Source organism: Olea europaea, chromosome 11 (assembly GCF_002742605.1).
Source record: "Olea europaea var. sylvestris chromosome 11, O_europaea_v1, whole genome shotgun sequence".
Taxonomy (NCBI): domain Eukaryota; kingdom Viridiplantae; phylum Streptophyta; class Magnoliopsida; order Lamiales; family Oleaceae; genus Olea; species Olea europaea.
The window spans coordinates 7,500,702-7,515,598 of NC_036247.1; the positions used below are offsets into that span (position 1 = coordinate 7,500,702).

The following is a 14,897-nucleotide window of genomic DNA, read 5'->3' on the forward strand; positions in this document are numbered from 1 at the left end:
CCAAGGAGTAAAGCCCAATTGGAAGATCCCCAAATCAGATAGCCCAAAGAACGAAGTCCAATCGAACGAATCAAGGTGAAGGCCCAAATAAGGGGCCCAAGAGTGCGGTAACGCCATCGCCCAAATTTGCAAGTCGCCTAGAATCTGAACGAATAGAGTGTCATACGGTCGCCCAGAACTGCTATTCTATTCTCGCCCAAACCTTCAAGTCGCCCAAGGTATCAACAAACATAACGCATTGTGGTTATCAAGAAATGCAGTTATCAAGGCAGTTGTTAAAGTAGCCCTATCACGTTCCACAACTCAAGGAATTCAATCGAAAGCGGTTGAACGATGAAAGATAATGGCAGCAGTTAAAAGACAGTTTCATGACAAAATGGCCACTACAAAGGAAGTGGGTAGTTATAGGACGATCAAGCAGTTTTTAGAGTAGTTAATCACAAAGAGATCGTTTATGCGGTATAAAAGGGAGAAAGAACGTAGAAGCAAAGGATCGAATACAAAACTCTCGAACAGAGAATATGTAACTTTCATTTCCTTAGCTTTTAGACTTAAACACTTTTCTTTCTGTAACTCGTGTGCTTGCGCCCCTTGGAGGCACGTTGTTTTTCGTTTCCAATTGTAAAGTTCATCGCCAATAAAAGAACACCCATTTTTGGAACTGTCTCAAGAGGTTTCGTCCCTTATACAATCGTCTGATCCTCTTTAATTGTTAGCAAATTAACCCGCGCGAAACACATATACATCCCAAACATGTTTTAAAATGGTGCAAAAATTTTCTTTTCTTATGTTGCTTCCAATGTTGGATTATATCCTACTCATGCTTAGTCAATATGATGTAGGGAGATGTCTAAACGGGAATAACAAATCATAAATGTGACTTTTACAGGGGATCTGTACAAGCAACACGACAGATGCACGCTGTGGATTTAGCAAAATTCCAACACATATAAACTTGAGTGCAGCTTATAAGATTTTGGTTGGTGCACAGAGAAAAATAAAAGTGTTATTCAACTGGACATGCTATTTTGACCAAAAAGTAAAAACCATCATTTTCCACCTTGATCTTAAAATAGCCTTGTGAAATGAAATTCCATACACTGTAAATGCGACTGCAACAACCACATTCTTACGCAAATCACATTCTTTAACATCTTAATAGTTAGTCGCAACTTGCATAGTATACAATCCGACTCAAATGAAGAGAGTCCTACAAGCATTTTCTTCACCCGGGATGCATGTTTGGGTGTGCTTATAATCTTGCTTATTCTACTTATGGGGAGATTGAGCTTTTACAGTTACAGAAGAACGCAAAAAATCCTTGCACTTGTTTCGAAAGAGCTTCTACTATGTTTATCGTCATTTACCAAAAGAAGATTTCCACTTTACAGTTGCAGGACAACAAAATAAAGATTTTTTACACAAGGCGTCCAAAAGAAGCCTTTGAGTCCAAGGAAGAGAATCATCAACTTGAATGCCACAGGTCATCCAACATCCTGAAACAAGTTGGAAACATGATACTGATCAGCTCAAATATAAATTACGAACTCTAACCAGTTTCATAAAATCATAGGGACTAGTCAAAATTTTGCTGTAGTATAAATGATCAAAAATAGGCACTCCCAGTTGGGAAGATCCAGCTTTCTTATGGGAGTTATGGATTTGACTAGTTAGCACTCTTGGAGTGAGTTCTCCAAATATTTTTAGGCTTTTGAGATTGGCAATGGGAGGCTATAGATATTTTGGTTGGATAAAGAGTGTAGATGACTCGAAAATGTTTAGTCCAGTGGAACTGCTAAAAGATTGGAATATAAGTTGTTTGGAGAAATGTGATGTAGATCAAATCTACAAACACGTAATGATAATAACTCAAACAGATTGAACTCAAGAAAATCAACGTTTCTTCTTATTTCATGAACAATAAAAAACCTACGAGGCGTTTTCAAAGCCTTAAATATGAAAAAAACAAATAACCTATTGGGCCATGTCATCAAATATCGGATTCAATAATTCAATTCGATTCGGCAAGAATAATTCACGGATCCATCAAATTCGATAATTCAACCGATATTTGATTGTTAAATCCACATTCGATTTTCCATTTCATCGAATATTGGATTCAATAATTCAATTCGAAATATTTTAAACATATTCTTCTTTTATTGGAAAGGGGACTCTCAATCTCAATACAAATTTTATTATAATATATATTAATTTTATAAAAATTTGATAGGTTCTTTATTAAAAGTCATAAAGTATGATACAAATTTCAAAATGAAAAAAATTGTGTAATAAATTATGCAGTAATATATAAAATATATTATATTATTATGACAAATCGGATTAGATTGACCTATATTCATATTTGCTCCATTTAGTTAGCGATTAAGTTATCGGACTGAGACTCTAAATCCTTCTCCCACTAATTTCATCGGATTTTAATCAAAGTTCAATCCATTAAGAGTCCTAGTACTAAATAAGAGTTTTTATAGAAATTCATTCGATGGTGATGATGGAGTTTATGTTTCAACGCGAACGTTATTTATACATCTTTCATTGGACTGTGACATTCTAATGAAGTGTCGAGTTATAACTCATCCAAACTTGTAATCTGATTTGGCGACGAGTTGGCCTTTTGTTTATTCTTTAAAAAGACTTGGAAAATTACATATTTGAATTGTGACATTTCAATTATTGAAATGAAAAATCATTTTCATATATTGTTCAATAGATGTGTGCACCCTTTCTGTCACCTAAAAGGCACTGATATTATATTTCTTGTAGGGCTAAAGTTTAGAAGTAAGTAAATTTTTATTTTCAACTATATTGGATATGTTATTTCATTCTCGTTATAAGTAGAGAAGTTATTTCTTTTGGAAAATTAGTGTTAAATAGGTAAACTATTTATAAATATTTATTTTAAGCTTAGTTAAATATTTACATCAGTGATCCTTTTATATTTGAAATGATGTGTCCTCAAAATTTTTATCTTAAATTATAATTTTCTTGTACTTATAAAGGCTTTTTCCTACAATCCAAACAAAAAAATTGAGTCGGTTGTCAAATTTTAAGATTAATTAATCCCTGTTTGGTGCGTCTTCTTGGACAAATCTATTAGATTTCGATAGATTTGTGAATTAAAGAAAACAAATAGGACCCACATGACTGTTGTATATAATTATTTTATTTTATTTTATTTATTTATTTATTTATTTATTATTATTATTATTATTATTATTATTATTATTATTATTATTATTATTATTATTATTTGTCCCTGATACACATCATCTTAACAAGTCTTTAAAATTATAAATACGAAATTATATAGACACCAAATTGGAACTGTTAAAATAATAATTAAAAAAACTCTCCAGTCTCGACACTTTCAATAGTATAAAATTGCTTTCAAGTTAATTAAATGTAAAACCTTTGCTGATTTTCTCTTCATTGGTTCAACTACAACACAGTGGTTGATTATGCTAACCTAGAATTTTTCTACGTTGTCCAAAAACCAAAGAATAATATATATTTAATTTTTTAGACCAAAAACCAAAAATAATATATTTATTATTTTATACATTTCTGGTTGACTAATACCTAGCAAATAAGTATTATATGCTAGGGAGGGAGCAATATTTAGCTCCCATTTGACAACCATTATTTTCAAAAAATTTTATAACTTGTTTTCAATCACACATTGATGGAATAAATATTCTGCACGTAAATCCTTTTTTTTTCCTTTTACTGTTTAACTACACATTTTCCTAAAAATTATTATTCAAAATTCTATTTTTCTGAAATAATGGTTGTCCAACAAGGTTAAGTTAGAAACATATTATCTTGTAGCGTATGTTCAGAACGTTATTCACTTAGCAAAGAATTATGTTTATCATGTAAGGACAAAACATATACATCCGAAACATGCTTTAAAATGGTGTAAAAATTGTCTCTTCTCATGTTGTTTCCAGTGTTGGATTATATCCTACTCATGCTTAGTTGATATGATACAGTTAGATGTCTAAACAGGAATAACAAATCATAAATGTGACCTTTACAGGGGATATGTACTGGCAACACGATAGATGCACGCTGTGGATTTAGCAAAATTCTAACACATCAACTTGAGTGCAGCTTATAAGATTTTGGTTTGTGTACAAAGAAAAATAAAAGTGTTATTCAACTGGACAATGCTATTTTGACCAAAAAATAAGAACAATCATTTTCCATCTCGATCTTAAAATAGCCATGTGAAATGAAATTCCATAAACTATAAATGCGACTGCAACAACCACATTCTTACGCAAATCACATTCTCTAACATCTTAATAGTTAGTTGCAACTTGCATGGTATACAATCCAACTCAAATGAAGAGAGTCCTACATTCATTTTCTTAACCCGGGATGCATGTTTGCGTGTGCTTATTCTACTTACGAGGAGACTGAGCTTTTACAGTTACAGAGGTATGCAAAAAATCCTTGCACTTCTTTCGAAATAGCTTCTACTATGTTTATCGTCATTCACCAACAGAAGATTTCCACTTTACAGTTGCAGGACAACAAAATAAAGATTTTTTTACACAAGTCGTTCAAAAGAAGCCATTGAGTCCAAGGAAGAGAATCATCAACTTGAATGCTACAGGTCATCCAACATCCTGAAACAAGTTGGAAACATGATACTGATCAGCTCAAATATAAAATACGAACTCTGACCAGTTCCATAAATGAAATAAAATCATAGACTAGTCAAAATTTTGCTCTAGAATAAATGATAAAAAATAGACACTCCCAAAACAGGCAGTTGGGAAGATCCAGCTTTCTTATGGGAGTTATGGATTTGACTAATTAACACTCCTGGAGAGAGTTCTCCAAATATTTTTAGGCTTTTGAGATTGGCAACGGGAGGCTATAGATATTTTGGTTGGATAAGGAGTGTAGATGACTTGAAAATGTTTAGTCCACAGGAACTGCTAAAAGATTGGAATATCAGTTGTTTGGAGAATATGTTTGCCAACTCGTATGATGGCAGGGTGCAGTAAAGGGGATGAGGCAATCAAAGGTATTAGGAGGGCTATAAGAATAGTAGTAAATAATTAAAACCTTGTACTCTTTTCTGGTACAAGGCAATAATTTGGCATCACTTGGAAGATGATCTGTGGTAGCAAAGACCCCCACAGTTGGCATTTTTTCATGTAAAATGCTGCCATAGGCCCAGAGATGCCATTCTTCTACTGACATCTTGAATCGGTGCAGGAAACTCGTGTTAAGCTGGGGTTGCTTGTATACAGTCCTAGGAGGTAACTCATTTCCTGCTACATTGTGAATAACATTAGGATATTTTAGTGTCTTGTGCGATGCCAACTGAGGTCAAACATTGGTTTTAGCTGGTGTGTGATAGCAGTGGATTAAGCAGAATGAAGGGAGAACAAGAGATCTTTGCAGGGCATAGGGAATGCCTTCATGTAAAAATAAAGTCACTTTTATGTTCATTATTTCTGGAGCAAGCATTCCATCCCCTCTTTGCTATTAATAAATGTAAACATATGCAGCAAGAAATGTGTTGACAAGGATCAAGAAGAAATAAGATTCTGGAGGAAGGCCCCAATAATTATTCGTCCATCCTTGAGGTATAGATTAGAGCAAAATGGTAGTTTCCCAATGGACTTGATTAGCTGGTTTATTGCTCTTTAATGAAATTCATCTTTCATTTCCATAAAGCAGTGAGGATATATGCTCATAAATTGTGTGGTGGTTTACACACATTCCAGAGAAAGATTCAGCATTCTTTTGATGCGATAAGGTTGCCATTAAAGAAATATATAAACAAAAATCTGAAGAATGAAATGTACACTGCAAAAACATAACCAGTAGAGCCATCGAGGATATACCATTTTTACCTGGATTAGTTTGACTTCATATGCACTTCAATTATATCATCGTCCTCCATCCCTAGGCTACCAGGAGTCTCTGCCGGACTTATTTTATCCCCATCGAAGCAGAAAACTAATTGTTTAATATCGAGCTTAGCTTTGTCAGCATACATCTTGAAGAGTCGTTCAAATTTATCATCCTACATGAGTAAGCCATATCTATGATCAGAAATCACAAAATATCATATGATAATGTGGAGAGAAGTATGAAACAGAAGCTTTAAGTGGTTAAATAAGAATATTCAGTAGATATGATAAAATTAGCAGTACAAACTAAAATTAACAAAGTAACAAACAAGCAAAGGAACTTGATGACTGAATACAAAGTCATCGAATGCTGAGAACTTGACACAAGGAAAGCTTGAGTATTCTTAACTAGTACAAATTCTTAAGAAGTAAACTATGTGCAAAGCAAAAAAATTGTCAGCTTAAGAAAAGTTTCAAGATTCATCAGAAAAAGGTTCAATAAGAATAAACTAAAACATTGTAAATGGAAGCCATTATTGTCTTATTCATTCAGGGCTAGAGTTCAAATTGGAAGGAAATGACACCCATTCAAAAGCAGTAGGTCAATGTAACAATCATGACTGGATGACGTGGAGTGTGATTTTTTTATGGCTTACGAATAAATGACATTGTGGACTTTGGAATAACAAAATTTTTGCTCCCTCCACAGGTTGATCAGGTCTTACATCTCTGAAAATCTACAGTGATCTTTTACTTGAAATATTAGAGTATAGGAGTTTAATTCATGTTGCCGTAGCCAAAAAAAATAGGGAACAATTAATTAATTTTTCATACATTTACAAGTGTTCTAGGCTGTTAATTAAATCTAGCCCTGTGATAAAACAAAATAACTACTCAAATATGAGTTATCTCGAAGATTTAATCTCCTTATAAACATCATCTGCCTAATGATATTAATACCTAAGTTGACAACAGCACGGTGTAAATTATTCAGCTTCAAGAAAACACCAGAAACTACTCACCGTGTAAACACGAAATTGTTTAAGTTCATCCTTGTTCTGAATGGAGATAACTACTTTTGCTCTCTCTGGAAGAGGATTCTGTGGCTTCTCCGCTGCATTCTCCAGAGAAGACAGTAATGATGCACTGAGGTCTTTCCTTACAGATTCTTCAACAGCTCGCAAAACTTCCTCAGCTGAATTCGCCAGTGATGCCAACTCCTCCTTTTTTAGCCTATGAAGATAGCATGCATTTCAGAAAAAAGAGTATTAAGTTCACAAATGAACATTTTTCACGATAAATTAAGTTACACTGTTAAATCAAGGCAACCCCTCGGCATTTCCTTGCTAAAGTTTCACTATTATATTGTAACCTATGTTACACCATCTGTCAGTTATAAACCAAAATTGTTATTGACGGCAAGAACACAGCATAATGGCATTTTCTATATCATCAGGTACGAAATATTCGAATATGGACATTCAATATGAAGAACTAAGTATATACAGGTAGAAATTACACAAGTAATCAAGAGTTAAAAGTATTTTAAGATGAATTACATCAATGCCTTCATTATTTTCTCAACCTTATTGTTTGAAACTCGAAAATATTGAAGGACCTCAGTTTCAATCAAGAAGACATATTTATATGCTAATATGTTACAAAGTCCAAAAGATCAATGCATTTGATACCAGGGATCTTCATATACCTAGTACATATATTTTTATGCATGATTATGTGAAGTTCCTGAGAATTTATGTTGCATGCACCTTTGTGGTCATATATGTTGGTAACATCTGGTTTCCCAACGATCACAAGGACGAAATTAGGATAATTCGAGTATGACTGTATTTACGTGATATGATGATCCCCTGATGACAATAAGCAATCAAAATAATTACAGTGTTATGATAATAATGAAGATGATAAAATTACAAAATAATGGACAAAATTAATGTTCATTTTACACAAAAATTAATAAGCTAGCTAATAATTCAAATTCTTCATCTGAGGCAAAATAAGAATCTTCTAATAGCACCTAATGCTGTACTAGAATTTGTTTAGGGGACTCAGCAGTAAGTCAAGAATAGGCATTAGGTTTTGGTAGAGCCAGGTTGTCAAGTGCTAAATGTATTTCCATTTTTTCCAAAAATCCGAGTACATAAGTAATAGAACAATCATACCTTAATTTTATAAATATTTTCTGAGTGCGCACATGCATATATGTAGTTATGAACACAAACTAAACAATTACCCATTTCTTTATCTAAATGACGCCAGGACAGCTGTAGTAGACACCACATTTTAATATTTTTTTCGTCCCAGTGCAGTTGCACTTCGCAATTACAAGCCTACACTTGCTTGTCAAAATTATCATAAGTTAAGAACATTAAAAAAAATAAAATAAAATAAAAATATACTGTAAGTGGAAACAGTCACTTGTTCAACCACAATTTTCCAGATAAAGATTAATGAAAACATGTATGATGTAAAAAATTGTTTTTGTAGTAGTATCTTTGCAGAAGAACAGGAATTAGAAATAAACAGAGGTATGCTAATACCTTTAACCTTTTCTGGTTATGCAGTAAACTCAAAACTAGACAGAATTGCAAATATTTTATGCTATCTTTACTAATCTGTGTATAGCCAATAGGACAAGCAATAACAAACAGAAAGGCAATAGGATACTTCATTTTTATTAATTTTCCATGGTATGTTACTGATAGCAAATATTGCAAACCCATGTGTATTCTGTTACTCAATAACTCACCATTATAACAAATGTAACAAGCCTACGTATGAAAGTAAGATGGATTTTTCTGTAGTACTGGCTTACTTAAAACTTCTAATTCTACTTTATTCTGTATTTGTTTCAAAACAAAAGAATAGAAACCTCTACTTATTGTCCCCTCGGATTGGTATAACAGGTAAATGGGACATCCAGTTTAGACTTCTTGAATTTTCTCAAACAAACAAAACTGTTAGTAACATAATCACAATACAATACATTTCTCATTGAATTCAAAAACTCAAACCTAGCAAATGCAGGTAGTAAATAACCATAAAATGGCATCAATTTCAACATACAACCTCACACAATCAAAATTTTCAAACAAAATACAGAAATCAGTAGCAATTCATAAGTCTGGATATAAATTATACCGTAGCGCCTTTATAGTAGAGTCCTCGTCAAGTATCTTTTCAGTATTTCTTGAATTCTTTGGTGCTGGAGGTAGCCAATCTTCTTCTTCATCTACCTTACTGTCGCAATCAATCACCTCGATATCCTTCCCATTTACATCCTTCTCTTTCTCTTCAACCTAACATTTTTCAGTTCAAAAACCCCATCTGAACTTTAAGTTCAATATTCATTAAGAAACATAAAAAGAAGTTCAAATCTTTTCCGAGATAAAAAAAGAGAAAAGTTTTTACATCAGCGTCTGCAATTTTCCGTTTCTTATCGAAGAATACGGGGGATTCATCCATGCTATCATCTGCGAAAAAAATAAATAAATAAATAAAATCATTTCCCATACACTAGGCATTCATACTTGTACGTATATAGAGGGAAGGAGAAGCTGACCATCGAGGTTAATGACATTACAGGGCTGAACGCGTGAGTAATCGAAAAGGGGTTCGAATTCTTCAGTAGAGTCAGCCTGTCAAATTAAAACCCAAAAAAAAAAGGAAAATAGACAAATTAAGAAACCCTAAAGAATCGTTTTTTCTTGTTGAAATCTTGGGTAAATACATAAAACTGAAAGAAGGCTTTACCATCTATGGCTTTCAGACCGTGTGAATGCAGACTGTCATGAGATTATTATAAAGAAGAGAACTGCTGACGTTATAAATTCAAATAACACTTGCACCTTGTTTGGAAAAGCCTAAATTTTTTTACTGATTTTTACTTCCTTTTGAACTGGGACAAACATGGATCCCAAGTGCACTTTGATCCTGTCATGGGGATTTTCGACATTTATGTCGAAGTGAATTAGCGTTAATTTTAAGCTCTATCAAATATATTCAACAAGTAATAATTGTTTATGAGTATAAATAATTGAAATTTATTACTCTTCTTTATTGATAGTAATCCCATCAATGCACCAAACATGTAATTGGATTACTAAGATCTTTCCAACCTCGATTAGTAATTAAGTGGGACTAGTTCACTTTCTAGCAGTATTTTAAAAGACGTAATACGTGACAATGTGTGAAGGTCGGGCTAAGAGAGCATAAACGAGGCATAGATGTAAAAAGCGATAAAATGCTTTATCTTATTTTATTTTTAATCAACCGAAAAATCATTTAATAATTAAAAATAATAATACTTATCAAACATCTAAAACAAATTTATAGGAAATTTAAACATTTTCTCAAAGTTTTTAACAAAAAGATAAGTTTCAAATGTAAATATTAAATAGTAAACAAATAGAAAATTTTGGGAGATTTTCTTTCTTTAAAAGGCTTCAAGCAACTATTTTTAATTTAGAACCGACGAAACGAAGAAATCAACATTTAAATTTTAATCTAAAAAATTAAAAAGAATATATATATATTTTTTTAAAAAGCACACAATCAGCCCTAGGCATGTATCAGCGATCAACGATTGTTGTTGATTGTTAAATAAGACGTCAAATCACTTGACTTAACGTTTTCACTGCACATTGCCCTCAATACTCGCTTTTTAGAATAGTGCTTTCTAGTGCTAGCTACCCCTTACCTTTCAATTTGTTCACACTATTATTATTGTTATTGTTAAAACAACATTCACAAGTCCCTATTTGACTTCAAGATCGTTTTAAGATTATAAGTTGATCAAACTTAATTTTACTCACACGCTATATTGGATGTATAACTTTTATTAATTTTTTTAATTACACATTTTATGGAATTCACCAATTTATAATATCAATAAATTTTGACAAACAGGACTAACAAAACCTATAGCACAAACTCAAGATTAAGTTCGTATATGATTAGATGAAGACTCGCTCCTCTCAAGCTTGAGCTAATTAACTCATTCTATAGAATCTATACTCCCCCTCTTTCACCCCTTCACTCTCTCTTTCTTATTATTATTTTTTTTCCTCCCCCTTCGAATGTGGTGGATAAAAAATAGTCCATTTTAATTTTAATGCATTTTTCTCGTTTTTCTTTTCAATCATGCATTTTTCAAAACTTTTCCTTTTCTTTAACAATACGTTCTTCAAAAAATCATTATTTCAAAATATATTTTTCCCTAAAACCTCATTAAAATAGAACCCAAACAAGAGCTTAATATGCACAACCTAACATGGAGATATTTCTTCAAACATATGTTCTAAAATCGAGACATTCAATTTTTCTTCATTTATTTCTCAATCGTCACCCTACACAAAATGCATGGGACTATGGATGACAAGAATACTCTGCTTCACCCATACCCCACATTGCGGGGGTAAGGATACGCGAGGAAGCTCAAAGAATGTGTTCCACCCCAAATCCAACACGAATCTTTTTATTTTTATATTTTATAATTTAAATACAAAATAACAGTATTTTAAAAATAAACAAGTAATCGAGCGATAAATAGAGATATTCCACCACACTCCATTTTCTCAAAATTTCCTAGATAGATACATCGGGACGAGAGGGCCACCTAACTTTGTCTGTCCAGTTATCATTCCATCTTTGGACTCAAAATATTGTATAGTTTTAATCAATCACGAAAATGCATAAACGCTAAAATCCCTCAAGCAACTCAATTTGCACTATGTGGACCAATGTGGAATCTGGTGCCCATACAGTGATCGCCAATGTATAACATGAAACAAATGGCACGGATGTCTTTAAAAGTGCTTTTAGGAAGAATAACATTATCTAGTTCTTGTTTCGATTTCATTAAAATAAGATTTTAGGAGAGAAATATGTTTTAAAATAACGATTTTTTTTTTAAATGTGTGGTTAAAAAATAAAGAAAATATTTAAATTACGTGTAACATTATTTTATGTGAAAATGTTTGATTAAAAATGAGTTTCGAAAAAAAATGCATTTTGAAAGGTTTAGACCATTTCTAATCTTGAACCAAAATTTGAGATAAGTTTTGTACCATTTTGCATTCGTTCCAAATGAAAATCATCTCCAACTCATTACACCAGATGAACAGTATTTAATTATTTTATTAATTTTTTTATTCTTAAAAAGTTATTTATTTGAGAAATTATTTATTTATTTATTTTACAACTACATAAATTACTAAATAAATAAATACATTAAATTAAAGAAAATATTAAATTCGTTAATAATTTTAAAAAAACATAGTGCAATTAATAGAAACATCACGAATAAGAAAATATTAAATCATGTCATTAAAAAAATAGTGAAATACATTTCGAATTTCAATACCATGATATTACGATCTTGAAATAGTGTTGCAATTTAAATATCAAAATTCGTATATTCATCCTACAAATTATCAATTAACTTTTAAACAATTGTGTTTATTACATTTTAAATTTTTTAATATTCCTATTTTAAATTAATTCCTTAACTGTTATTGATTATTAAAATTTATTACAACAACAACAATTTATTGTATTAAAAAAGGTATAATAAATTGGTGCAAAATTGTGTTTATCAATGGCATTTAATACTCATGAAAGCAGCATTAACTTCTTGTGTTTATATTTTTACAAATTTGCTATAGATAAAGTTTGATTGACAGTGTTTGAGGTGGTCAATATTTTTGTCTTTCATTTTAACACTACTTAAAATAATTAATGACACAAATTTTGATAACACATAATGTCAATAGAAATGTCACCAAATAATGTACAAATAGCATAATATCATATATATTGTCACCTGCATTGGTGTTAAACCTCACTAATATTAAACCATTATTTGATATAGATTAAAATCAAATTTTTGTAGATTTGAATAAAAATTGATGAAATGTTTCTTGAAAAAGTTGTAGATCTCATGGAATGTGTGATTAAATTAATTGTTGAATTTGATTTAAATTTTAATCCAAAATTTATACCATATCAAATCGGGAAATATCATTACTATTTGGAAGGCGAAACTGCATTTCTTTAAAATTATGAATATGTAGATAAATCCGATGAGCGTTCAGTGACAAATTACGTTAAGAGATAATTGCAGCAAAAGCTCCAAACCTTTACAACACTAGCAGACTTTTTCAAACATTTGATTTGTTGCAGCCGTCACTCCTAATCTTTCCAAACGTTACAGGTAAAGCTCTTTTTGATGTTTTTCATCCAATATCCCATTAGTTGACTAAAATTTTCACTTTGACCACATTATAATCAATTTTAATGAGAGTAAAATGGTATTTTTATATTTACCACATTAAATAACAAAACAAAACAAAACAAAAATGGGAAAAATGTACAATCTTCTTCCCAAATACACCAGTCACCAAGCCCTACCCACCACCTCCTCTTTCCACCACTACATTTTTCTTCCCGAAGCACGCACAATACACCAATCACCAAAACCTATCCACCATCACCTCTTCCTCATCCGTCCATCGCCACCACTAGATACAACAACCAGTTCTGTTTTTTCCTTTTTGAACCCATTCTTATTGGAGGAATTTTGTGAATAGTGACGCCAAAATAAGTATAATGATGGTTTGTAAATCCGTGTCGAAAATTGGACAGAGTAATGGCAAAGAAAACACAAACAACAAGAAGAAGAAGTAGGGACAAAGTTGAGGCAAGAGTTGGACTCTTTGTCCTTAAGTCGAATTTGCCCCGCAACGATGCCTACGGATTTCGGCAATCGACTCCCAAGATACAACGGCTACACTTGTGTTTGTAGCACTCCAAAACACAAGTACAACGAACCAAATTTAGACTTATGTACTCCAAGGATGAAATGAAGGAAAATCAAAATAAATGAAATGATTTTGATTTTGGATAGAAGAGAGGATGAGAGACGTTTTGCATATCAAATTGTGAGGAATAGGACACCCAAACGGTCCTATTTATAGACCATGAAAGGGTGTGGACGAAATGGTTGAGACCAAACCATGCACCATTTACAAACAATGCACCTTTATGAAAATGTGTCTATTCATCGGACAATCGTGCGGCCGCACGGTTATAGACTTTGCGATCGCACTGTTTTACTCAAAAAATCGGAATTGAATTTGACGTGTGATCGCGTGGTTTACCAACCATGCGGTCGCACGGTCAAATATTTTGACCTGATTTTCGTCCTTTTTCGTAATTTCTCATTCATCCGATATTGATTTTCGAAATGCCAAATATACCCTTCAATACATGTAGAGAAATCAAAATTCTCTTTCGGGGGCGTTGCCCCCGAGTCCCCACGACCCCCACGACCTGACCGGGCAGGTCGATCCTCGTTTGTGCACCCTGAAGCGGCGAAGTGGCAAATAATTTTGCCTAAACGGATTGAATCGAACTTTTGAGTATTTGGCCGAAGTTGATACGAAATCACTTTTATCGATTTTCAATTCTCGATTTATTTAACCAATATCCAACAATTCTCTCCGAAAGTATTGTTTCAGCTACAATCTGATGCTCTAAATTTTCAGTTTTGAACAAAAGGGAACAATAAAGCCATGGCTAGTGTTAATCAATCTGTTGCTGGATCTCAACCTATCCAATTTTTGTAGACTTCCCCATTAGAAGTCATTTTTTTGTATTTTGGCATGAAATTGTTTATAGATTCATCTGTTGGGCAAAAAATTGTCAAACCCATCTACAACACTTTGTGAAAAAGTGTTGGCGGCACCGGAGCTTGTTAATAGATCGAAAAATGCCTTGCAGCCCTATTTCGCCATTAATGAAATGATGTTCAAATCTTTGGGTCCGCCGGCCAGAGCTTCAGCTTCCGGCAAAAAGCAGTACATGGCTAATTTAAATTACAACAATGAAATAAGGAATTTCATTTAGGGTCTGTTTGATTGCGAAGATGGAATTTAGGTGGAAAGAAAATGAATTCCAGGGAATTGAATTACCTAGAAA

The 14,897-nt window shown here is 32.5% G+C and overlaps 1 protein-coding gene across 4 annotated transcripts; it reads right to left on the reverse strand.

Annotated features, from left to right (window-relative positions):
• Positions 1–1,113: 1,113 nt before the first annotated feature.
• Positions 1,114–9,824, reverse strand: LOC111403204. 4 transcript variants are annotated; one of them, XM_023031615.1, is made up of 7 exons: positions 9,672–9,824; positions 9,481–9,556; positions 9,330–9,391; positions 9,060–9,217; positions 6,920–7,130; positions 5,898–6,070; positions 1,114–1,496 (listed from the first exon to the last, which is right to left on the reverse strand). In XM_023031615.1, exons 1-6 carry the CDS (start codon positions 9,672–9,674, stop codon positions 5,903–5,905), a joined length of 678 nt encoding a protein of 225 aa, XP_022887383.1. In that variant the 5' UTR covers positions 9,675–9,824; the 3' UTR covers positions 1,114–1,496; positions 5,898–5,902. The 4 variants fall into 4 exon arrangements, with proteins under 4 accessions (XP_022887383.1, XP_022887385.1, XP_022887381.1 ...); XM_023031617.1 differs by having other exon boundaries at positions 5,889–6,070; XM_023031613.1 differs by lacking the exon at positions 1,114–1,496 and adding an exon at positions 4,244–4,655.
• Positions 9,825–14,897: the final 5,073 nt, after the last annotated feature.